Source organism: Astyanax mexicanus, chromosome 7 (assembly GCF_023375975.1).
Source record: "Astyanax mexicanus isolate ESR-SI-001 chromosome 7, AstMex3_surface, whole genome shotgun sequence".
In the NCBI taxonomy this organism is placed as follows: Eukaryota; Metazoa; Chordata; class Actinopteri; order Characiformes; family Acestrorhamphidae; genus Astyanax; species Astyanax mexicanus.
The window spans coordinates 17,888,160-17,914,341 of NC_064414.1; the positions used below are offsets into that span (position 1 = coordinate 17,888,160).

The window sequence follows — 26,182 nt, forward strand, 5'->3', positions numbered from 1 at the left end:
GAAATACTATTGGTCCAATTATTCATGTTTTTCAGTGGACAGCATAGAATCACTTTATAGTCTATAATTATAGACTTACTATCTATATACTTTTCACCTTGTTCTTCAATGCTCAGGACCCCACAGGATAGACCATCCCAGAGCAGATACGCAGGTAAGGTAGTCCTTCTGTCTCTCAAGTCCCCCTTCATCACCGCTCACAGGACACTGTTAACAAGACCAATGCTAGTGACACTGAGGTGTTTAAAAACTCCAGCAGCATTGCTGTGTCTGTGGTGGGCATTGAAGAACGAACATAAGTGCTACATTTTCTGATCATAGAATTTTTTTAAGTGCTCATACAGCTCTGGAAAAAAAATATGAGAGACCACTTAAAAAGGATGAGTTTCTTTGATTTTACCAAATTGAAAACCTCTGGAATATAATCAAGAGGAAGATGGATGATCACAAACCATCAAACCAAGCTGAAATGCTTGAATTCTTACACCATATGTGGCATAAAGTTATCCAAAAGCAGTGTGTAAGACTGGTGGAGGAGAACATGTCAAGATGCATGAAAACTGTGATTAAAAACCAGGGTTATTCCACTAAATATTGATTTCTGAACTCTTAAAACTTTATGAACATGAACTTGTTTTCTTTGCATTATTTGAGGTTATTTTACTTTTTGGTTATTTTTGTTATTTCTCATTTTCTGCAAATAAATGTTCTAAATGACTATATTTTTATTTGGAATTTGGGAGAAATGTCTGTAGTTTATAGAATAAAACAACAATATTAATTTTACTCAAACAGAACACTTCAGAAACTCAAGTGGTCTCTTAATTTTTTCCAGAACTGTATGTGTGCAGTGTAACTAAAAAAATAAGGAGGTGGTCATAATGTTATGCTTGATCGGTGTACACAGTTCCTCACATGACCAAACTACGCATCCTCGCTTGCCTCTCCCTTTGGCTGGTGATTCAATTGACTGAGAATGAAATAAATATGACAAACAAAAAAAAGTAAATCTTTGGATATCGATCGCGGTGATTCGTAAGAGCTCCTCGTCCATCGTTCTAATCAACAGAAAGGAAACAAACAAAAACAAAAATATGTCCGCATCCGGAAGCGGAACTAATGTGGCTGTGGATATAATAATAATCGATTTTAAACATATACATATGAGTATACAGTATTTACATATACTCACAATGCAGCTTATGTAAATTTGGCTTAAATACAATAACAATACTATGCTGTGATACAATGTTCTCATTCCTTTACAACTTCGCACATGCAAGCTTCAGCGAGCTCACACGCACACTCACAAACATAAACACACACTCGCATTCACACACACACACACACACACACACAAACATGTCTCACTCAAGTCTCACACTGTTAACCTCACTGTTACAGGTTTAGTGTCTCAGGCTAATCTTGACGACGGCGTTATTGTTCTGTACGTTTAGAGGACTTCAGAAAGACTACACTGGTTCATTTTAGAGACTCCACCGTTCCCTGGTTCCCTGTTCTGAGGCCACGGGCCGAACCGACGAACCCGAAACGAACCCGCAGCTCATCTCCACGCATGCACGCGCGCAACACCACAAACGAAACGATTCAAGTTCTCCAAACAACTAAAAATCAGTGTAAAAATATAAAGTACCTGCATATGTAATGCATGACAAGTCGGCTCCAAAAGGGCCACCTGAAAAAAGAGCCTTTTCTTTCATCACGAGGAACTGAAGAGAAAGATCCAGAAGAGAGAAAAGAAAGGAACAGTACACAGGAACACACACACACACACACACATACCCACACACTCGTGCACACAGACAAACATCATATATATATACGTATATATATATATATATATATATATATATATATATATATATACGTATATATATATACGTGTATATATATATACGTATATATATATAAAAATCAAATTTCAAGCCAGTTTAATGCACCATTTTTTCTTCTTTTTGTCCATCTGGAATAGGGCTGAGATTGACATAAAAGAATAAACAAAAATAGCCCCAAGAAGCCCCAACAAATGTCCTTGTTCCTCCTGCTTCCTCCATACCAGCATCCAAACAATTGTATATACTAGGGATGGACATTTCTACTCTTTTTACTTCCCTTAGTAACTGTTTCATTTACTATATAATAAAATAATTAAAAAAGGAGTTTCTCATGGATGCATAAAGTCAGTGAGGGTGCTGAGAAGGCTGCAGATCCACCTGCATTCAGGATTGTTTTACTGCAATGGCTAAAAAAAAAGCTATGTAAAATAACATCACTTAACCACTGAAACAAAACAAAAATAAACTTTCTGTGCATTATATATGCTTACATATTCTAGTTAGAGGAGGGTAGAGGTTTATTTCATTTCACAGTGGGTTTCAAAATGTGAGAGCACTAGCAAACACAAAGCTTCTTTTCTGCATTCTGTTTTATGATTTAATGTTTTAATGTAATGTTTTATTCATTACAAAGACAAATTGTCAGTGTAACAATTTGAGTGAAAAGTAGAATCTTGAAGAAGAGTTTCAGATATTGTATATATTTATATTTGGTTTCCCCCACTTTCGCTTTAATGATAATGTGTACTCGATTTAACTAGGGATGCAATAAAATGAAAATATTTGGCCAAAACCAAACAAAATAAACCATCAGGCGAACGGCCATATACTGAACACATTTTTTAGATGTTTTTATTAACCCTCTATGGCATGATGTTGCTCTCAGGCAACAAAGCATCTTTTGGTTATAACACAATAGCCCTTATTTATATACCTTATTTATTTTATTTTTAATGTAATGCTAAATGGCATATCTACGTCCAATAAAATAAGGCGTGCAAGTGGCTCATAAATAAAAATAATTATAGATGTGCAAGAATATGTAATGAAGTATAGTTGGCTGTTTATATTCTTCCTATATTCTTACTGCTTTTCATTACTGCTGTTTTTAACATGATAAAACAAGTTGTTTTTTTTCCCAATTCATAGATCACTTTTATGATGGCCATCATGATAAAGCTGTGGTGATTCAAATTATCAGCTTTTTATCAAAATAAAAAAAAGTTCAGAAAAAGTTCACAAAGAAAAAAATCTCCCAAATAGTGGTGCGATATTTTTCTACCCAAAACTATAACTCATGCTATAGAGGGTTAAATTTGCCACTTTTTCACAACTGAATACATTAAATACACTATTATGTATATCTGTCTTGCTTTTTTTAAAAGAAGAACAACAAAGCACAATATGGCTTAAAATAACCTAGTCATAGTTCGCTATAAATGATTCGGCCTTTTCACCTTGTTTATCTGAACATTGAAAGTGCTTTTTTTTTCATCCCTAGTTTTAACCTGTATGAATTTTTGTACCAGATTTTTATGAAACACGTCTCAGATTTTTTATGTGGACTTTAAATTCCCTGTAAATATTTTTAGAATCAAAATGAACCTATGGCTGAAATTTTAGATTGTCTTTCGTTAAAGGAGAATCACTAGGACTTGAACAGGTTTCAGCATTCCAGCCATTCGGTCCCTAAATACACTGACTCGGCAATCAGATATTTGGTACAATGGACAAAAACATACAAAAATTTGGCATATCATCTAGTGTGATACATCACTGTGTGTCATGGAGACACTGCTTAAAATTTCAGCACCCCCAACTCATGCATCCATTACAGTTTATTTAAAAAATGAAGATTTTCCAACAGTGAAAATAGCTGAAATGTCCATCCATAGTATATACAAGCGCCTGCTGCGTGTGTTCAACATGTAGTTCTGGGGGTTGCGAGGGTGGGTTGCGAAGGGGGGGTTACCCAACAGCCTTGTGCTTGCCACCACAGCAACCGCATGCCACTCCACAGCGGTGGCAGGCGTGCAACGGCGGGTAGCAGCAGAGGCACGGCGCCAACAGAGAGAGGCCCAGCAGGGCCAGCCAGCGCAGGCAGAAGCGCTCATCGCCTGTGTCACATGAGCACGGGTCCGAATAGTCGCCCTCGGGGTCCGACATGCAGTGGTAGAGCAGACTGTCTGCGCACCACATGAAGCTGACGCGGTGCACACAGGTCCGGATAGGGTCGGGTGCGTCGTGGCACTGGCCGCGCCGGTTCTCCTCGTGGTTAAACATGTCCCGGCAGTAGACGCAGCGCGACCGCTCGCCGTCCTCTTTCCGCCGTTTGCCTTTAGGCTTGAAAGCCACCGGTTGCGTGGCCACCACGCCGCCGTCCGAGCCCCCCCGCTGGCCCTTGTGACCCAGGTCCGAGTGGCTGGGTGTGTATGGGTAGCTGTATTCGTGCTTCGACGGCGTTTCGTTCTTGTCAAAGTGCACGTACGAGTCCACGTCCTCGGCCTGGATGAAGCGGTCCCGAGCCACCGCGTGCCGGTAGTCTTCGTAGCCGGTCAGCCAGGTGCGCTCGCGCGGGTTAATTCGCACAATCTCCTCCTCCTCGTCCAGAAAGCTGACATGACGGGGGAACTTGGGTACAGCCTGGTCGAGAGAAAACAATAATAAGATCAGCTTATTATTATATTAAGAAGTCACAACCACTAGTCACATAGAAGTCTTCACACCTGAAAGTCCAGACCAAACCGAGGTTCATGCTTCAAGATTCTGGGTTTTGTTACATGGCACATTCATTTGATCCAATTGCTTTTATAGGTGTTGTGTCAAATCTGGCTCGCTATGACTTCACACACAGTAAAATAACTATAACAAATTACACTCTGATTCCTTTCATTACTGTGGAGTTTAATCTACAGTTACAGTAGATACAGCAGTCACAAGCATAACCTGTTGTACCCATAATGCTTGCATTATGCATGATGCAAAGAAGAGTTTTGGCACCATAACATACTTTCTACTTTTATTGTTTATCGGGTGATAATAGGCTGCCTTAAATTTCTTTAATTGGTCCAAAATGACAAAAAAAACGTACCAAACCCTCGTTCAGTTCATCTGGACAAACGTCACCTAATTTGGTTGGACCAACCTTTGGTTCCTTGAACCAAATTGAAGTGTAAAAGCACCAAGTCCTCTCAAATTTAAACTAAAGCTTAACCTCAACCCTGAACTACCAGATGGCACTCAAAAGTATTGATCAAAGAAGGGAAAATTTAATATGATATACATCATAAAGCACTGGGTGCATATAGTTCTCTTGCACCTATTTTTTTTGCTGAATCCAATCATGCATCCCTCACCTGGTCCAGGAAGTAGCGTTCTGAAGTCCTGTACGGTTCATGAAAGTGCCCCAGGAGGCAGTGATGGCGGTGCGGCTCGTAGAAGGTGGAGGTTGCCAGAGGCTGCATCGCCTGCTCCTTCTTCTGAGAGGAATTGGAGGAGCTGTCGGTGGCGGTCTGTGGCAAAAAGACAAAAAAGACCCAATTAAATCCATAGCCCAGTTATATAAGGGTACACAAACTAAGCCAAGTGATCTGCTGTGGTTACAACAATGTGTTCCCCCAGCTCGAGTCTGATGTAAGAGCCAGAGAGGAAAGGAAGGTGAAGGTGGACGATGTGTGGTCCAGCGCTCAAGACGAGATAAAGACACCCAGCAGGCAGGTGCTGTGCAGAGTGAGTGCAGTTTTCCATGATCTCATGGGCTGTTGGCACTGTTCTGCAGCTACACACAATACGTTATACACACATACACGTACACACACATACACATCAGCGTAGTCGAACTGACATGATGTGGCTCAACTTCAGTATGAAATTGAAAAAAAAGGCCCCCCAGGCCACAGGATTTGTAGAAACCTCTCTGAAGTCTCCCTGTTATTAGAGAGGCTCTAAATGAATCCAGCCTGCTGAATTTTTGGCCATCGCACACGAAACCCAAAGCGCTGGTCCATGACATCATCATCAAGCAGAGAGTTATGGAGTACCTCCTTGTTGAAAGCATTTGTACTCACTATATTCTCTTTGTAAAGGAAAAAAAGGTCTCTGACATGAATTAACTTCCAAGAAGAACCTTATTAATAAGACCACAAAAAAAGCAGTTACAGTAAATTTAAAAATCACGACGACGGAAAAAGTTACTAATTATGCAGACACTGCACTGTAAAATCAGCTCACTTAATAAATATGCCACCATTTACTGTATTTTTTTGTACTATCTTTTAATTTTCCTAAAATGATCTGTGCATTTTATAATCCGGTGCAACTGTATGTATTTTACCAGTCAGGTTGTAAGAAGCACTACAGCAACTCTGCTGAAGTACGGCATTATACAGGAGTTTCCATTTAGTTTCTCAAAAACTGAGGCTGGAGCAGTATTAGCATTAGTCGCTAACCGCAGCGCCAGCTCTTTCGCCGCTCAGAGGTGAGTATAACGGACTGCAGTCTGCGTGTTTACAATGTTAAAACAAGCTACATGGGACGAACTGCTAGCTGATAGCACCTTGGCTTACTGGAACACTCAGTGGTCCTAGTGTAGAGCTGTCGTGTGGTGTTTACTAGAGCTAAGCACACTAAAATACTGGAAATCTAAGATGCCACCAGTCACAATTATTGCCACCGACTGCTCTGCACACTGTGGGTGGTAATGCCTTCAATTAAGTAATGAATTAGATGAATAGAAGAATTTTAAATGCCTGCACAAATACAAAAAATTAAATGGAACATCCCATCCCTCACTATGCAACCCTATTTAAACTCAATAATTCACACCATGGTTACACTGGCCAGTGTTCAAACTCACAAACAAGATAACACCTGACAACTTTTACAGGTGTTGGCTTTCCAACAACCCTGAGGTAACTTTTCACAATCAAGTAACATATTGCTATCTTATGACTTTTGGCATGTCAGTGTAAATATGATACCACACCAAATCATTGAAAAGAATCACTGAAAGAAGCACCCTTTACTATGTATGTACAGTGTACTTGCAAAAGTGTTCATACCCTTTGAACCTTTTCACATTTTGTCACCTTACAATCACAAACCTAAATGTATTTTATAGAAATTTTAAGTGATATGCGTCTGGGGGGTATATATAGGACTAGGAAGAGAAGCTCAGGTAATTGAGGCACGGTCCATATACAAAAATTTTGTGTAGTCTTATTATCTTATTAACACTTAATTCACTTCTGAAGGCAATTCATTGCATTGGAATTTATTAAGGGCTTTCAGAGTAAAGGAGTACTTTTGCAAAATTTTTAAACCATGTATCATTTTTGTTCCACTTAACAATAATGTGCTGCTTTTTGTTGGCCTATCACTTAAAATCTTAATAAAATACATTTAGGTTTGCGGTTGTAAGGTGACAAAATTTGAAAAAGTTCAAGGGGTATTAATAAATTCCAACTTTTGCAAGTCACTGTACACTCTAAGCAGAAAAGACTAGGGCTGAAAAGACTAGTCTGTACTGAAAACAAGTTATTTGCATTCTTTCCTTTTTTGAAAAAGGTCTATATCGAAGCATCTACAAAAGCTTTCACACAAATCTAAAGAATATTTTAATCAAACTAAATAAAAAAATATATATTATCCTTTTAAATTATCATAGGGCTATACATAACCACTGGGTTTACTTAAGAACTCTTCATATAAACCATAAAAAACAAACAAAAAAATGTTACCATAAAAACTGAAGATGTGTGAGTGTGTGTGTATGTGTGTGTGTGTGTGTGTGTGTGTGTGAGTGTGGTCAGGGTGAAGGGAAATGAGGGCAGTCTTCGCATGGCTTTGTTCCAGTCACATTCTTTGCCAGGTAAAGAGTCAAACTGAGGCCCTTAAACACTGCCCTGTTTCAGCTTGTCTGAAAGTCAATGGAGAACAGAATGTGAACAGAAACGCAGCCTTTCTCTTCCAGGCTGCATTCCAACGAAAACTTTGGCGCACTCGCGAGACGCAAAACATAAGAGCGGTGCAGACAAGCAGCTCCCTGTGGAGGTGGGCTGTGAGGACAGATAGACACACAGACAAGCAGACAGACAGACAGCCTGGCCGGATGGGCTATGGCTTCAGTGATTAGTGGCTGAAAGTCTGCGTGCGCTGCTTCCTTCTGGCTGCGCTGCTTCCCTCAACCACCACCACCGGCTCGCAAAACCACCACCTGGCAGGTGGAGAGCACACACACATAGAGACACACAAACAGACACACACATACATACACATACAGACAGACAGAAACACACACACACAAACACACACACAATACCTATGCATGCATACACATGTAAAAAAATGAGACCAAGATAAATAATTGCAAAACTTTTTCCACCTTTAATGTGACCTGTAACTTGTTCATCTGAAAAACTAACTAAAATCTTTAAAATAACAGATACTATCTAAAAAATAACTAAAATAAATGTGGTTGCATAAGTGCACACACCCTTAAACTAGTAATTTGTTGAAGCACCTTTTGATGTTAAAGCACTCATTCCATCTTTTTGAGTAGGAGCCTATCAACATGAAACCTAAATGTTTTGTGCCAAAACTGACTGACATTTATCATTCCCTTCACCTTGGCTAAGGCCCAGTACCAGCTGCAGAAAAACAGCTCCACAGCACGACGCTGCCACCACCATGCTTCACTGTGGGTATGGTGTTCTTTTGATGATGTGCATTGTTGTTTTTGCACCAAACATACCTTTTGTAATTACGGCCAAAATGTTTTCCCACATGTTTTAGGAGAGTTCAAATGTGTTTTTGCCAACTTTAGACAGGCTTGGATGTTTTTCTTCATGAGAAGAGGCTTCCGTCTTGCCGCCCTACCCCATAGCCCAGATATATGAAGAATATATAAAGGATATTGTTGCCACAAGCAGTACACAGCCAGTTTGTGCCAGAAATACCTGCAACTTCTTAAATGTTGCTGTAGGCCTCTTGGTAACCTCCCTGATCAGTTTTCTTAATGTTTTTTAATTTATTATTATTTTGGAAGGGTATCATGTTCTCTGTTGTTACTATAGTCCTATTTTTGATCCACTTAAAGATGATTGTCTTCACTGTGATCCCTGGTATATCTATTGCTTTAGAAATTTTAGTACCCTTTTCCATAGAATTCAATAAATTATTGATTTTTTTTTTTCATTTTAACATATTTAAAATGCCTGATTTAAAATGCCTGGCTTTTTTATATTTACTGTACAAAGCTTCTGTCTGCTCCTTTGATATTTGTGGGGATTTACATACCCAAAACAGTCATAATTAATTTTTACACTTAAGAATTAAGTGGACAGATTATTAAGGCACCAGATTAACACTGTGCCTTAAATATATATGCAAATGAGTGATCTGACCAGTCACCCAGGACTCCAGGCCAAAATGTACCTTTATACTTTCAACATGAATGGGTGGTGCTAAACTGCTGTAGGCAAATATATATATATATATATTAATTCTGGTTTCTGTCACATCACAAAAAAATAAAAACAATAAATCTAAAGAAGCTCATATTTGCAGATTAATTTCCACATTTTCACAGTGTGGACTGGGGAATTAATGGAATGTGGTGCCAATAAAACAATGTTTACATACTACATTGGGCTTGTGGTACAACACTCTGTGATGGGAGTTAGCGGTTGCTGTTAACACCACAGAGAAGCTGCTTAAAACTCAATGTTTTAACTTTCTTTGGTGTGGTTTAGTACAATCCCAGTTTCACAACCGATCTATTTTCACCAATTTGGTTCAAACAGCTAGATCTTTTAAACAGTAAAGCCCCATCCTATTTTCGAAACATAGTTAGAAGTAGGGGTGTGCTATATTGTATCGTACGTGATAATATCTGCAACATTTTTGAATATCGTGAACGATATTATACCTTAAAATATTGTGCCATATCACACACCCCTAATTATCACATCAGGGTACTACTTTTTTTGCTGTTTTTAGCAAAAGAAAAATTCACACTGTTCTCATTTCTCATTATATATCCACTAGAGATAGATTACATCTGTTCAGTATCATTAATTTAACATTACTACTGGATATATGGAGATATTTGGAGTGAATTATTAGGATCATGACATTCTGGATCATTGATTTTTGTTACAAATTTGATGAAATTCTTGTATTTTTTAATATTTCAGTTAGGGTGTGCCATATCATATTGTATGCAATAATAAAATTTAATTTTCATTTTGTTGCAGTAGTGTGTTCTTGGTTTTTTTTTTATTTATTCAGTGTTTTTTTACCAAGAGTATCGTTATCGCAAGAATAACATGAAATATCGTGATATTAATTTAGGTCCATATCGCCCACCCCTAGTTAGAGGGTGAAACAGATTTTGGAAATGAACATGTTGGTGATATAAATCTGTATGTAGATGTTTTCACATTATCTGTATCAGCTTTTTGCCAGCATGGGAGAAAGCAGCAGTCAAAACCTGAGCTTTTCCATTTTTCAATGTGTGATTATAGACAGAGCAGCAGCAGAGAAGTCTGAAAAGGAGCCGCGGGACGGTGGCCCGAGCGGGGCTCTTGCTCGGCCTGGACCAGCCTGACCTGGTCGGCGCTTCCCCTTCGTGTTCGTACAAAGCACTCAGAACTGTCAGCCAAAAATAATACAGGTGTCCCTCGCACCGCTGCCAAGAGCCCGAGCCAACATGATTTAAAAATATGTTTAGGAGGATAGCTGGACTAGGCCTGCTGGAGATAATTAAAAACACAGACCCGTTCCCAAAGTTTTTTTCAAGTCGGGCCCGAAAGCGCCGGGCCTGAACGCACCAGCCCGCTGAGGGAGAGGAAAAGGAGGGAGAACTGACTGGGAATGAAAAAAAGAAGGGAAGCAGGAGAGAGCAAGAGAAAAAGAGAGAGGGAGAGAAAGAGAGAGAAAGCAGACGCAGCAAATTTAACCAAAAACGCAAACCCTCTTAAAAATCAGTCATCTTATCAAAGGGCTCCAAAGTTAGTGGCGTGGTGGAGATAAAGAGAGACTTCAAAGGCACATGTGGACTGACTCTGATTCAAAGGCATACCTTCGTAGCAAGCCCAGCAAATGCAGCCTGCTTAATGACTCGCAATCAATGGCGCAGTGGGGGAGGGCAGGGAGATAATGAGTGGAGAGAAAGAGAGAGAGAGAGAGAGAGCTGGGGGCAGTGAAGTTTTTTAAGGGGGGAGAGACTGGAGTCTTTTGGGTAATTTCACAAATGGGCCCCCTTAATTAAGCCAGAACGGCCAAGGCCCCCGGCACCAAACCATACCAGACCAATTCAAATCAGACCAGCTTGAACAGCACCACATCAAACTGGTGCAAACTTGATGGGACGTTACATGACCCCACAAAACAAAAGGGAGGAAAAAAAAACTGATGGTGGAAAAACCAAACCAGACACAGGCCTTAACTAAACACTACAAAATGAGAAGCGCAAATTAACACCACAAAAAGGACATAATCGGGACACCTTGCCTGAGTTACTTTTCCATTTCCATCTTTACAGTTTTTTTTAAACTTTTTTGTTTAGTTGAAAATGGTTTACATTACTAACTTAAGGATTACATAGCACAAAGATATGACAATGAATGTCATACAGAGATTGAGCTTATATAACTAAGCAAATAAACCTTAAGTTGTAAAATGTAATGAACAAAATGTGATTTACAAAAATGTAAATTCCCTGTGAGAACACTCCCACATTCATTATTTATTGACTTAACTGTTTAAAACTAGAAACAGCTGCAGATCATTAGAGCATCATTAGAGAGGATTTTGGAGGAGCCTGTGTTATTTAAACATCAGGCATTGGTTTGGTTTGCTCTAGAGGTCTTTGCTCCTAATTTTTTAAGTGAGTGGATAACAATGACGAGACCCAAAAAGCCAAAGAGATCTCTGAGGCAATTTTACAAAGATCTCAGAAGAATTAGAATAAGAAGAAATCAGCCATTTAAGTGTTATGTTGTGCACTATTTATTCACGTGACTGTATATATGAAAATATCACCCTGTATTCTCATTTTTGCTGCTTTACACAAAATTAAAATCTGTCAGTTGCTTGTTAAAAGAGTAAGACAATGTTCTAAAGTGGCATTTCTGTAAAGACTGTGCTGTCAGGGCACTGTCTGGTCAGGTTTAAAATTGTGTAAAGAAGAATTGTATAAGCAGTTATCAGTTAGTCAGTATTTTAAGATTTACAACTCAAATATCCAGAACCATTGTCAATTATTTTCCTGCACAAACATGAAAACAATTAACTAAAATTCTTTAGTTAATTAGCTTAGATTTAGTGTGAGTGGTGGACTAGAAAAAATAAATCAAAATGTAGGAGAGCAAAAATGGACTACAACAATATGTAAAGCTACACTTCATGAACAAAAATATTGGGACACTTGCTTATTCACAGTTTGTTTTGAAATTATTATAATACAAAAAAAGCCTTTTCTGCTTTTGCTGAAGTAACTGTCTCTTAATGTCCAGAAAAAAAGGTTTTTAATTGTTTTTGGAACAATGCTGTGAGTATATGGGGGTGGGGTGGGGGGGGGGGGGGCTGTATGTTGCCATTGTTTTAAGAGATTGTTTCAAACCTCCATAAGCAGTGGGGCAATGTTTTTTTATGTTTTATTTATAACCTCCTAAGACATCCACATGCTTGGACATCACATTTTGGGTTGTCTAGAACACAACACAAAATTTTGCAGTACAAGGTCCTGGTATCCTCTTATGAGGCCATTATACTGTAACCTAATGGTGACACAAGAGTTTAACAGGTTACAGTTTCGATTTTGTTCAGAAATTTAAATAAACAGTAAATACAGTAAGTGTTTCTTTTTTTACTTTGTCTTTGTGTTGAAGCAGCACTTTAACACGAAGCCATATAGCATCATTACTAATTGCAACTTCATTGTGTTGTATCGAAATATAAAACTAAACTTATAGGTGGACATATTTTTTCTCAGAAACTACATCATGTAAAAACATTATTCTTAGTTTTTACTCTAATCAGGTGCCAAATTAGCCCAAATAGCAAAGAGAAAAATGCATGCCATGCAAGAGTTCGGGTCTTAGGAGGTTAAATGTTGCTAGCTAACATCTCTAAAGATCATCAAATCTTAAACATAATGAAGTGAGGAAGTGAAGAGTCCAATAAATACAGACATTTATAACATTTCACATTGTAAAAACTAATACTGTGCAGAAACCAAGTTCATTCGTTGGTGCAACAATATAAAAACCTTTACTATGGGCCTCATGGAGCTCATTGATGGTTTTAGTTGGTTCTGTTTAGTTGTTGGGTTTTAATGTCTTTTTGTCTGTGTCTACAGGTTATCAGTAAATATGACATAAAGTGGTGGGAATCACTGCAGTGCTTTAAAAACTGGGGGTTATTCCTGCAGTTCTGTCACTGTCCATTGCTAGGATTTAAAACGCTGATGGATGACTTTAGAAATGAAGCCATACAGGAGAGCCTAAGAAGGAAGAATGAAGAATCTCCTTGCATGACGACGCACTGATTTCCCTCCTCATTTACTCTTTCCCTCCTACTCTTCTCTTCTATTTCTCCCTCTCTTTTAGACTGCTAGTCCTTCCTATTCTACTTCCTCTGTGTGTCCTTCAAGGCACTGGCCGTCGGCTCTGTACACAGTGAGGCCCTTCCCTCTCTTGGCCTCTGCTGCAGCACAGGAAGTTGTCAATCACCCCCCACCACCTTCTCTCCCCTAGTCAACAAGCAGCCAGAGTCAGAGCCACAACCTTTTTCTCAAACAGTCAAGTGTGTTTTTTGCAGCTCCACCTGAATCGCTCTGTGTGTACAGCCTCCAAAACTCAAACATACAACCCACACAAAACTCAATTCAACATTTACTGCTTCTACAGCAACGGCAGAACATCACAGCTGGAGCTGCACAAGTCACACTATAAGACTTTTTCACAGTTTACTATCATAAGTCCAAAACTAAACTTTTCTAAATGTTTCTCCTCTATAAACTCTACTTACCTCTCTTCTTTCTTCAGTTACTCTATGTTAAGTCAATAATAACTCAGATTCAGATTACTATGTATGCAAAGCACGGACCATTTACCCAAACATTACCAGCCATATGATTAGCGACACACACTTACTTACACTATTTTCCCCAAGACTGGAACTGGGAATGACAGTGTTAGCTACAAAAACAAATGAAAATATGCTGTACGGCTAAAATAGATTTATTCCATAGTTTTCTTTATAATTATGTACTGTACATCTTTATAAACACCACTAAAGCAGTCTACTTCATGTCTGGAGCAAGACTGAGAGCATGTAGGTATGTGGTTTGCTGGTTTGCACAAGGCTAACTGTCACACATTAGATTACATTTGAGGTTACTATGTCACCAGGTCATGACATGACTAGACAGTTACCCCATCTTTTCCAGAAAAACAATTAAACTGCATTTGCTTCTACTCTTCACTTTAGATTACAGTGGCTTGCTTATACCAGTGGTACTTGATTCAGTCTCAGTCAACATACTAAGGCAGGTATCTTCATCTTTGTAGTAAACAGACTGTGTTGCTTAGTTAAAACATAGAATATATAAAAAAACGAAGCAGATAAATCATTTAAAAAAGAAGAACAATGTAATGCACATTTAGGATAGGTGGTTTACAGTATTATCATATCCCCTAGAGTCAAAGTCCCCTAGTTTGCAAAGAAGTTAGCAAACTAATTGTATATCATGACTGTCGTGGAAAATCTCTATTTTGGCCATTTTTGACTTTTAATATAATTTGAATATGGCTCTTATTCTTCACACTGTGTCAGAATTTCATGACAAACGGACCAATAGAAATGCTCTAAATAATTTAGAGTAAAATCTTTATACATCGACAAGGTAAAGAAGGATTTTTTTTACTTCTAATTTTACTGTAAACAAAGTTTTGTAGATTTTGGAGATTTTAGGTTTGGAGATTTTGTAGATTGGAGGTTTTGTCTGATAGTTTATATTTGTATCTATTTGGATATAAAGTACACACTTATTGAATTACTATATATGGAGTAAGAAGTGTTTCCCTTAACACCTCCCATTCAATTACACCATGGATATGCAGTTAGCAGCACCGCTAGTCTCGGTTAGCAGCAGTTCTAGTCACAGTTAGCAGCGCATAGCGCTAATAAATGCTGCCCGAAACCGAAGTATTCCAGTAGGCCAGGGTGCTATCAGCTAGCAGCTCGTCCCACTGAGCTTGTTTTACCATGGTAAACACACAGGACACAGTCCTTTATACTCACCTCTGAATGGTGAAACAGCTGGTGCTGCAGTTAGCAGCTAATGCTAATACTGCTTCAGCCTCGGTGCTGAATAAAAACAATCACCCAAACTCCTTTATAAGGCCATACTGAAACAGAGTTGCTTTACTGCTCCATACAACCTGACTGATAGAATTCATACACAAGGCACGCCGAATTAGTAGGTGTTAGTTTCAGGACATCCTAGGCTTCCCCTATATGTCTTTATGCAGACTTTGTAAAAATTCAATTTTAAATAAAAAAGTCTTAAAATGAATATGCTAACTACTAATAATAGCAGCCATAGTAGTCGCTATTTTCTTTTATAGAATTAAATGCTTCTACCAAAGTCTAGGAGACCAATTACAAAATAAAAAGATAAACTGTTGTTTACCTGGACTGTGTTGGTTAAATATCCAGATTCTAAAAGATTAGAATATAAAATACTAAAATGGTTCACTAAACATACTTTTCCTTTCAGTAATATACTGGCCCACCCAAGTAAAGCATTTGTGTAAAATTGTGTACATTTGATATCTTTTGCAGAGCAATCAATTTTCAGAAACCATGTTTGTAATACCATGTTTGTATATCATGTGCTCCAGAAAACCAATAATGCAACAAAGCAATAAATATGTTTTAAGTTTTTAATAGTGTTTTAAGGATCTTAGAGCTTGTCTAAAAGAATATTAAAGATAATTATGTTGATGACTTGACTCAGAACTTCTTAATGAGTCTTTTAATCGCATCCAATGCTATAAAGGTTAAAGGCTTCCAACATGCAGTCCTCTTCCAACATCCTGAGTTAAAAACCTACTTACTCAAGCAGTTTTAACTGTAACTATAAGAATGTAAGCTCTGCAGATCTGAACCGTCATACATATTTTGAAGGGGGGGGTGGTGGTGGTGGTGAAGTGCAGAGTTGTAAACAGTGTGTGAGGTGGATTGGCCTGCTCTACCGCTGAGTGCACTGCTGGTGACTCACACAGAGCTGCTCTTTCTTTCCCCTCATCTGCATGGTAGCTCAATGTTATGGCTGATGCAACAGCGCCTTGACAAGCATGTGTACACAGCCCTGCCCTAGCTAAGACCGAGACAGGTTACAGGGCTTTAAGGAATAAAGAAAGAGAAGAAATAGTATATTCAGCAGTGCGGTGGATCTCTGCTTTGCTGCTTAGCTGGAAAATAACAATCCTCACCCTTTTCTTTTCCAGGAACTGGGGAACATAATCTGTTCTTGATGCCATTCTTGTTCTAGCGTGAGGCCTAGACTCTGACAATGTGTGTGTGTGTGTGTGTGTGTGTGCAGTGAAGTGACACACCCTGTTAAATGGACGTGGTTCAGCAGCAGTCTCTGAATGACTCCTCTGCCCTGTTCTGAATGGACGAAAATAGTCTGGGGTTAAGTATAGGTTAGTTCAGGAGGAATAATTCGGGAGGAATGTACACCCAGGCTGCTGCAGCAGCAGCAACAGCTCACCCCCCCCTCCCTGCAGAATCTCTCTGAGCTGTAAATCCGGAACAGCATTTCTGCTGTCTGCGGCCACTTGCCTCCCACCAGCAATATTTGGAAAGGTCATCAGTGGCAACCATGAGCCTCCAGGCAACTGCACTGGTTGCAGTTCGACACGGAGGTGCTGCATAGCTCGTTCTGTGCTGCAGGAGCGTGTGCTCTGCTGTATATAGGAGAAACAGCCTTCTGTTAAAAGTGATACAAAACTAGGGCTGTGTATTGCTCGGCGATACGATACATATCACAAAACAGGGCTTACGATTTAATGTATTGCAATGTATTGTGTATATGTACACTGTAAGCAAGGCAATTTGCTTACAGATTGTTTTTATTAAATTTTACATTTTAATTTCACTATTCACTGTTACAAAATACAGTTAGATATACTAATAAAATATTGCATTTATTCTAAAAACAAAAACCTCAAAACTTGGCTTGGCTTCTTTTGGTCATACTGAGGTTCTCTACCTTGCTCTACCTCCAGCCTAGTTATGTCACATGATCTCAGTCTGCAGCATCTTGGTAATACACATTGGTAATACAGTTATTTACAATCTCACTGCATTTCTTTCAATGTGTTATTTCGATATTTTAAGCAAGGCGATATATATTGAAATTAATTACATTTAAATAATTTTAGGAAACACAATATAATTATTTTTCTTATCACTCTTACTGTTAATGAAATGTAAGAAATGTTGCATTTTATAAGCAATATGGGTGTACAATAGGGGTGGGCGTAATGGCTCTAAAATAATATCACAATATTTCAGGGTATTTTTGTGATAACGATATACTTGGCGATATAGGAAAACTAAAAGAATTCATTTATTTTAGGAATATAGTATAATAGTATAACAGAATAATCATAATGTGGCAAAATAAATAATATAGCATAAAATAATATAATGCAGCAAATTATATTGCAGAATATTTAGTGCATGCATATAAACTGCAAACTAAAACAATTTTACAATAAATACACCTAAAGCTTCACAGTAAATAATAGACTACTTTAAAGACAAAACAGCCCCATTATCACGATATGGATTTTTAATATCAGGATATTTCTGTGTCACGATATATTGTATACGATATAATATTGCCCACCCCTAGTGTACAATATGGTCAGAAACACAATTGGTTATATGTGAAACATGTTAAATTAAGATTTAAACTCTGTCTATTGCTCCTCATAGGTAATACAGTTATTTACATATTTACATATGACATTGCAGCTCTTTCACTGTTTAAAAATTAAAAGCATATATTGCAATACCAATAAAAATATGATTTATCCTCCTAATGAGCACTTTCTCAACATGTTAGGTTTTCCTTTAATGCAAAGATACTTTTAAGACTGTCTGCCAGCAACCTTTACATGTGAACTAATACTTAAACATTGACACTGTTTTAAGAATCAGTCCAGTATTGCAAAATCTAAGTAACACTGGGATACTTTGATATATAGTTATTTTCTTTCACCCCAAGACAAAACTGGATGTTATTTAATTTAACATGTCAGAAAAAACACTTCCTTCCTTCACACTGTGGCTACTCTTGGCCTAAAAAAATTGGCCAATCCAATTTTTAAAATTTGTCCGGAGTGCGAAAATTTAGAGACGGAAAGAACCCGTGGCTCGAATTTCCTTTGGAGCTCGGGGTGCCTGGCTTAGCCGTCAACTCTTCTTGGCCCGAAAGCGAGACAGACAGCGAGGGGAAGAGGAGCCATGAGGTTTCCCCTGCACTCACACCACCCCCTCTCCATACACAGACAGACACACACACACACACACAAACCCCCAGCCCCTCCCCCCTGCCCCAGGCGGCAGTAAATCAGGATGGCAGTTAGCTAGGAAGCAGCTGCTAATGATAGTTTTACTGAGCGGAGCAGGAAGTCACCTCCTGACCCCTCCTGCTGCTCCTCATCTCCCGTGACTGGGACCAAAAAAAGGGACGGAAAAGAGAGCGAGGGAGACACACAGAGAGAGAGACAGCGAGACACAGGAGTGTGTGGCTGACAGCAGAGGAACTGCAAAAAAAAATTAATAAATAAAAAGCTACAGGAAAGCTGCCCTGCGTCCCGTTATCGCTCCCATCATCTCTGCTGAAACAAAGGGCCATCTCTCCGACTGCAGCCTCTGCGGGGTAAAAATATCACAAGGACCCGGCCTTTTCTGGGACTTTTCACACACACATACACACACAGACAGGGAAAAAAGCAAAGGAAAAACAGCTGGAAGGAAGACTGAGGACTTGTGTGAACTATGTGGGTGAGAAAGATAGCATTTAGGGTTCTTCAGAGTTGTTCAATCTCTCCCATTTACTCTCACACACACACACACACACACACACTAAAATAATGTAATGTAAAACACTGTACATTCATGGACATGATCAACTAAAACAATGCGCCACTGACCCAAGAAAAGACTGCAAGAAGAGAAGTTCTCTGTTTCATAATAAAGAATAAAGTATGTAAATAGACGATATATATATATATATATATATATATATATATATATATATATATATATATATATATATATATATATATATATATATATATATATATATATATATATCACATATACACATCAATCAGCTTGGTCCCCTAAAGGTTTCACCATAACAGCTCTGATTCCTCAAATCCTGGTGTAAGTTGTAGGTGGGATTTTATCAGTGAGCCCTGTTTCAGCAGCATATATGCCCATTGAAAATGAATGTATTCTAGTAAAATGCAAATACAGCTCTGGAAAAAAATGAAGAGACCACTACAGTTTCTGAATCAGTTTCTCTGATTTTGCTATTTATAGGTATATGTTTGAGTGAAATGAACATTGTTGTTTTATTCTATAAACTACGGACAACACTTCTCCCAAATTCCAAATAACGCAATGAAAACAAGTTCATATTCATAAAGTTTTAAGAGTTCAGAAATCATTTTTTGGTGGAATAACCCTGGTTTTTAATCACAGTTTTCATGCATCTTGGCATGTTCTCCTCCACCAGTCTTACACATTGCTTTTGGATAACTTTATGCCTTATCTCCTGGTGCAAAAATTCAAGCAGTTCAGTTTGGTTTGATGGCTTGTGATCATCCATCTTCCTCTTGATTATATTCCAGGTTTTCTATTTGGTAAAATCAAAGAAACTCATCATTTTCAAGTGGTTTCTTATTTTTTTCCAGAGCTGTATATTAAAGAAGCTCAATTGGGACATTTTGTTTGAGTTCTCTTGAGTCTCTGCACGGATTATCTTCACACTAGGCTACATACGTTTGCCATGTCTTGCTGGAGTGTGGGGGGCGTGACGTGTGCAGGCTAATAAATTAATAGGGTGTCAGAATGGTATATGTTTATACTTCTCTACATCCAGTCACAATCAAATTCACTCTATCTGGATGGAGAGATTTATCTGGATAGGCTTTTTTTTTAATGATGAGAAGTCAGAATGAAAACAAGCTGAAATAAAATAGGAGTAACAAGGCAATTATTTTAAAATGTAAGTAGTAGAAAGGATAGATAATTGTGTAAAAATGTAAGGAGTAGAAGTAAAATGTCGTCTGAAAATGAATTCCTTCGGTAAAGGTAACATAACAGAAAATCCTACTTAAGTAAGGACAAAAATACAGAATGCTATTTGTGTACTATTTTACATCACTCTACCTCTCTGCCATGAATGAATTTGGACAATCTGTTTTGTCTAAAAGCTTATCTTAGATCTTATGTAAAACGATGACTCAGACATCAGTTTGCGTATTCTTACCGAGTTCTTCTCATAACTGTCTGTGATGTCACTTTTAGAGACACCACAGATGGTTGATTTAATTACCACCAATCTTAACAAGTTAACTATGATATTCTAAAAAAAAAAAAAATTATTTCCCAAGTTTTTTCACTGAGACACACTTGCAGACGTGTCTTAGTCAGTCAGTCAGCTGGATTTAAGAATGGGAACCGAGTGTTTTCTCATTCATTTAAATGCCTCCACACATGTTTTCATAATGAACTTCTTTCAATGCGTGGAGGACAAACAGTGTCTTCACAAACTGGAAGTAGCAACTTTGCGAGTGGTTGACTGATGGTGAGATAAAAAGGCGCTTACTGTGAATACATCATCGTCGCCCAGCTCTGCCTCATTCTGAAGTGTTGAAGAGGAAGTCGTGGAACCTAAAATAAAACACACACAAAGGAGACATGAGCGGACAGAACCTCACACATCCTGTCTTTTAGAGGTGGTGAATGAGGTGGTGGAGGGAGGGGGGGGGGGTTCTGGGTGAAAGACAGAGGAAGAGAGAGATAGCGTGCAAGAAAAGACACAGACAGACAGACAGATAGAGAGAGGGGGGAGTGGGGGTGGGCACAGAGAGAAGGAGAGACAGACAGAAACAGAATGAAACACACACACACACACACATACACACAACTACACGCATGTGACTCCTGACTGGAGGATGAAACCCAACCCCGAGCGGCCATTCCAGAGCCGATCGCCAAGGTCTGTATCACATTCACATTGTCAACATGCGGCTTGTGTATTCTCTCTGCAGCTGGTTATACAGTTAGCCACATTTAGCTCCCCCACAGGCCTGTAAGTATTCTTTAGGTGAGGCTGCAGCATGCCTCAGTGGTGTGCTTGCGGCGTGGAACGTGTACTTTTCACAATGACAGCAAAATTGTACCAAATTGGTAAAAAAAAAAAAACTCTTTAGAGTCTGGAGTCTGATCCCCAGTATTTTCCATAATGATGCAGTATGAGTCTAAGCTTTTTCCCTTTAGTCTTATTAAAACTCTGTAAAACTATTTAACGACAATTACTCTTTGACCTGTTGCATCAGATGTGTAACATCCCAGTAAAGAGAATTAAATGTCATCCCTCTGCACTTTTAAACAAAATAAATGTATACACAAATATGCTATGCCATTAAAACCCACCTCTTTGCCTACATTCACATTACAAGCCACATAAAAAAGCTAAAATTCGATTTTTTGCTCAGTTCAGATTTGGCAGCGAGATCTTGGCGGTTCACATCTAAAAACACAAGTGACCTGTATCTGTATGTAATATAAACAAATCTGTCCCTGAAACGCCTCACATGCGCACATTTATACACGTATAAATACCGCCTTCTTCACCAACAACAACAAAAAAAAAACGTCATATTTGAGAGACAACTTGTAGCTTTATAAAGGTGAAATGGATGTGTTAGCAGCTCTTATGTGGAGCATCTTTAGATGAGTGGAGAGTAAACAGCTGGTCTGAAGTTCATGCTCAGGTGGAGGTGGAGAAAAAAGGCCAGGTGGTTTGCTTTTGCTGTTTTTGCACCTATAGCTGCACAGCTGCACCAAGAGAAGTGAGGGTACGAGAGAGAAGCACATAGCGCATGCTTTAATTCTGATTTGACCGTTCACATTCATGCCACATGTCCATGGATCGGATTTAGTAATGTAACCGATTTAGGACCACATATGAAAGTGACTCAAATCTGATTTGAAAAATCAGATTTGGCATGTTTACACAGCCATGAAAAAATCTGATCTGAGCCACATTGAGCAAAAAATCAGATTTGATTCACTTCAGCCTGGTAATGTGAACATACCCTTAGTTTCTTTATGCATTATCCATATAATGAGCTCTACTGAGCATATACAGTGCTGTGAAAAAGTATTTGCCCTCTACAGATTTATATTGTTTTTGCTTTTTTAGCATACTTACATTCTGCAGCTTAACAAACACTCTTAATATCAGACAAAGATAACCTGAGTAAATATCAGAAGTAGTTTTTAAATGATAATTTCCTTTATTTAAAAGAAAAAATCTATGAAAACCAACCAAATATTTAATGTAATATAATATATTACATAATATTTTATGTGCCACTCTTGGCAGCAACAACTGCAATCAAGCATTTGCGAAAACTGGCAATTAGTCTTTTACATCTTTGTGGAGGAATTTTGTTCCAATTGTCTTTACAGAATTGTTTTAATTCAGCCACATTGGAAGGTTTTTGAGGATGAACAGCCTATTTAAGATCATGCCACAACATCTCAACCAAATCTTCTTTTTGGTTTTTTTGAGCCAAACAGAGGTGGACTTTCTGGTATACTTCAGATAATTGTCCTGCCGCAAAACCCAAGTATGCCTGAGCTTAAAGTCATAAACTAATGGCCGGATATTCTACTTCAGGATTTTCTGGAAAAAGTTTTCTGTCAGTAATCAAGCCTGGTTTTGACTAGTGAAATTGAACTCAGCTTTCCAAAAAATGTAGTTAATCACAGTTGGATAGTTATTTTCCCTTAATAAATGAAATCATCATTTAAAATGTCTTTTTGTATTTACTCAGATTATCTTAGTCTAATGTAATAAGGTTAGTTTAATAATCAGAAAAATCAAATACATATATTATAGTGTTTACATATATTCGTCAACACAAGGTATTATTTGAGTGGACACTGGCACGGTGGGGGAGTGTGTGCAGTGCTGGTATGAGTGGATCAGAAACCGCTGTGCTGCTGGAGTTTTTAAACACCTCAGTATCACCGATGGACTGAGAAATATCCTACAAACAACATCCTGTGACTGATGAAGGACTAGAGGACTAAACTGTGCAGCAACAGATTTAGAGCTTCTGTTGGAGATGTTAAGATGAACAATGAGTCTTGAAAACTGTCAAAAAAAAGTTGAAAAAGTTTACAGTAGTTTACAAAAATCAGTTACAAAAACTTTTTTACAGTCTGCTTTCACTGTAGAGTTTATGTAAAACACTACATAGCATAAAATCAAACCCACAAATCCCTTACAGTCAGCAGTCAGACTGTGGTGTTTGTCAGTCAGGTTTGGTTGCTGACTTCTCTGTGAACTCCAGGCACTGTTTGGATTTGTCCAGTCCTGCCAAGAGCTCACCTGATTTAATTTAATGAAAGACTGATTAGATAAACTAGGTACTGGCTGGACACTGTAAATACTGAACTTCCTGTGGTTTGGGACAGGTTTGGGAATATCAGCTTATTTTCTCAGATGCCTAGGACTGATGTGCATATTGTGCTGGCTGTAATAATATTGCCAACATTTTTTAAATAAAGTTATCAAAAAATACCATGAAATATTATCATATTATTTTAGGATCATATGGGCTATCAAGCAACAACTTTTTTTGTTTGTAGCAAAAGAAAAAAATCCACTGTTCTCATTTCCCATTAAATCTAAATCTACTAAAGACAGATTATATCTGTCCAGTAACATTTATTTTACTTCAGTCCTGGATATATGGAGTGCATTATTAGTATTATAATAAGTTGGACCTTTGACTTCTGTTACAATCCAGTGAAAATCTCAATTAGAGGTGTGTGATACAATATTGTACGCATTAATATCACCAAATACAGTTTAATATTAATTTTGTTAAAGCAGTGTGTTCTTAAAATTATTATTATTTTTAACTCACTGTGTCATATCCTCAAGAATATCATTAATTGCAAAATTAGCCTAAAATATAATATACATCTCTGAAAAAAAATAAGAGACCAGTTAAAAATGATGATTTCTTTGATTTTACCAAATTAAAAACCCTTGGAATATAATCAAGAGGAAAATAGATGATCACAAGCCATCAAACACCAGGAGAGACATAACGTTATCCAAAAGCAGTGTGTAAGAATGATGGAAACGTAATGAATATGAACTTGTTTTCTTTACATTATTGTACTCAAACATATACCTATAAATAACAAAATCAGAGAAACTAATCAGAAACTGAAGTGGTCTCTTAAGTTTTTCCAGAGCTGTACATTATTATAATTTATATAATTTTTAGGGCATATTGCCCACCCCTATTACACCTGATGCAGACCTTGGTAGTTTGACAAAAATGGCAAAAAGTCAACACTAATTGATGGAGTAAACGCTTTTAATAACATTATTAACATCATGTGACTAAAAGAAAAAAAAAATACAAGACACACATAACGCAGGCACACATAACTAAATCTCAAGAGAAGGGGGGTCATGCAGCAAGACAATGACCCTAAGCACAAAAGTCGTTTTGCCAAAAAATGGTTAAAGAAGAATAAAGTTATGGTTTTGGAATGGCCAAGTCGAATTCCTGACCTTGATCCAATGAAAATGTTGTGAAATGACCTGAAGCGATCAGTTATTGTAAAGAAGCCCACCAACACCCCAATGTGCTAAAATTCAGGGATGTAATGAGCATCTAGAGAACACGTGAAGCAGAAACAGCAAAAACTGCATACATATACAGAACTGTATGAAACTTACAATCCTTATCTCGAGTGTGTTCAGTCTCTCAGTTCCACTCACCTTCCGTAATGTCTTCCAAGGCTTTCCGCACCCCTCGATCAAAGGCACGAGCGTCTGCGGGACTCTGGAACGTGAGGCCGCACTTTTTGTTGTCAACCTTCCAGTGATGAAACGTGGGTGTAGCCTTGGTGTAGATCAAATCTTTCCGAACAAAACATTCCAGAATCACCTGCCAGTCAAAACAACAATGCCGTCAGACACACATCTCACTTCAGCTCTAGCACTTGATCACTTCAGCTCTAACACACTAGATCACTTCAGCTCTAGCACTTGATCACTTCAGCTCTAACACACTAGATCACTTCAGCTCTAGCACTAGATAACTTCAGCTCTAGCACACTAGATCACTTCAGCTCTAGCACACTAGATCACTTCAGCTCTAGCACACTAGATCACTTCAGCTCTAGCACACCAGATCACTTCAGCTCTAGCACACTAGATCACTTCAGCTCTAGCACACTAGATCACTTCAGCTCTAGCACACCAGATCACTTCAGCTCTAGCACACTAGATCACTTCAGCTCTAGCACACCAGATCACTTCAGCTCTAGCACACTAGATCACTTCAGCTCTAGCACACTAGATCACTTCAGCTCTAGCACACCAGATCACTTCAGCTCTAGCACACTAGATCACTTCAGCTCTAGCACACTAGATCACTTCAGCTCTAGCACACCAGATCACTTCAGCTCTAGCACACTAGATCACTTCAGGGTCTAAGGTCCTAAGGTATCTGGACCTCTATATTTTATCCTGTTATCCGTTTGGCACAGTACAGTGATGCATTAAAGTTTGTAAACCCTTTAGAATGCGACCAAAAACTTTAGTCCTAAAAGTACATAAAGTGAACCCAGCTAAAAACAAATGATAATACCAGGGAAGTTTAGCCGTAGTGATTACTGCAAAGGGAAATCACACCAGATACTGAAAGCAAAGCTTGATAAAACTATTGTATAATTTTCCTCAATAAATAAATGACTAAGTATAAACTTTTTGTCTAATTTGTTTAACTGGGTTCTCTTTATCTACTTCTAGCACTGTTGTAAAATCTGATAAAGTTCTACATAGCTAAGTACATTTTTTTATTTAAATATACATAACAATTTTTCTCACTATAAGTTGCAATGGATTATAAGGCTCAATATCAATAAGCATCTATTTTCTGGTCTATTTTAATTCAGTAAGCGCA

The 26,182-nt window shown here is 38.2% G+C and overlaps 2 protein-coding genes across 3 annotated transcripts in view; one reads left to right on the plus strand and one right to left on the minus strand.

Moving 5' to 3' along the window:
* Positions 1–26,182, plus strand: part of phf10 (PHD finger protein 10) — a 297,697-nt gene that overhangs the window by 185,447 nt on the left and 86,068 nt on the right. The window lies entirely within an intron of this gene.
* Positions 1,938–26,182, minus strand: part of spred2b (sprouty related EVH1 domain containing 2b) — a 64,071-nt gene continuing 39,826 nt past the window's right edge. For both annotated transcript variants that reach the window (XM_022686178.2, XM_022686179.2), the window contains exons 3-6: positions 24,994–25,162; positions 20,782–20,846; positions 5,213–5,368; positions 1,938–4,499 (exon numbers count right to left, since the gene is read on the minus strand). In XM_022686178.2, coding sequence (XP_022541899.1) covers positions 3,825–4,499; positions 5,213–5,368; positions 20,782–20,846; positions 24,994–25,162 — 1,065 coding nt within the window. In that variant the 3' untranslated portion in view covers positions 1,938–3,824. The remainder of the gene's footprint in view (positions 4,500–5,212; positions 5,369–20,781; positions 20,847–24,993; positions 25,163–26,182) is intronic.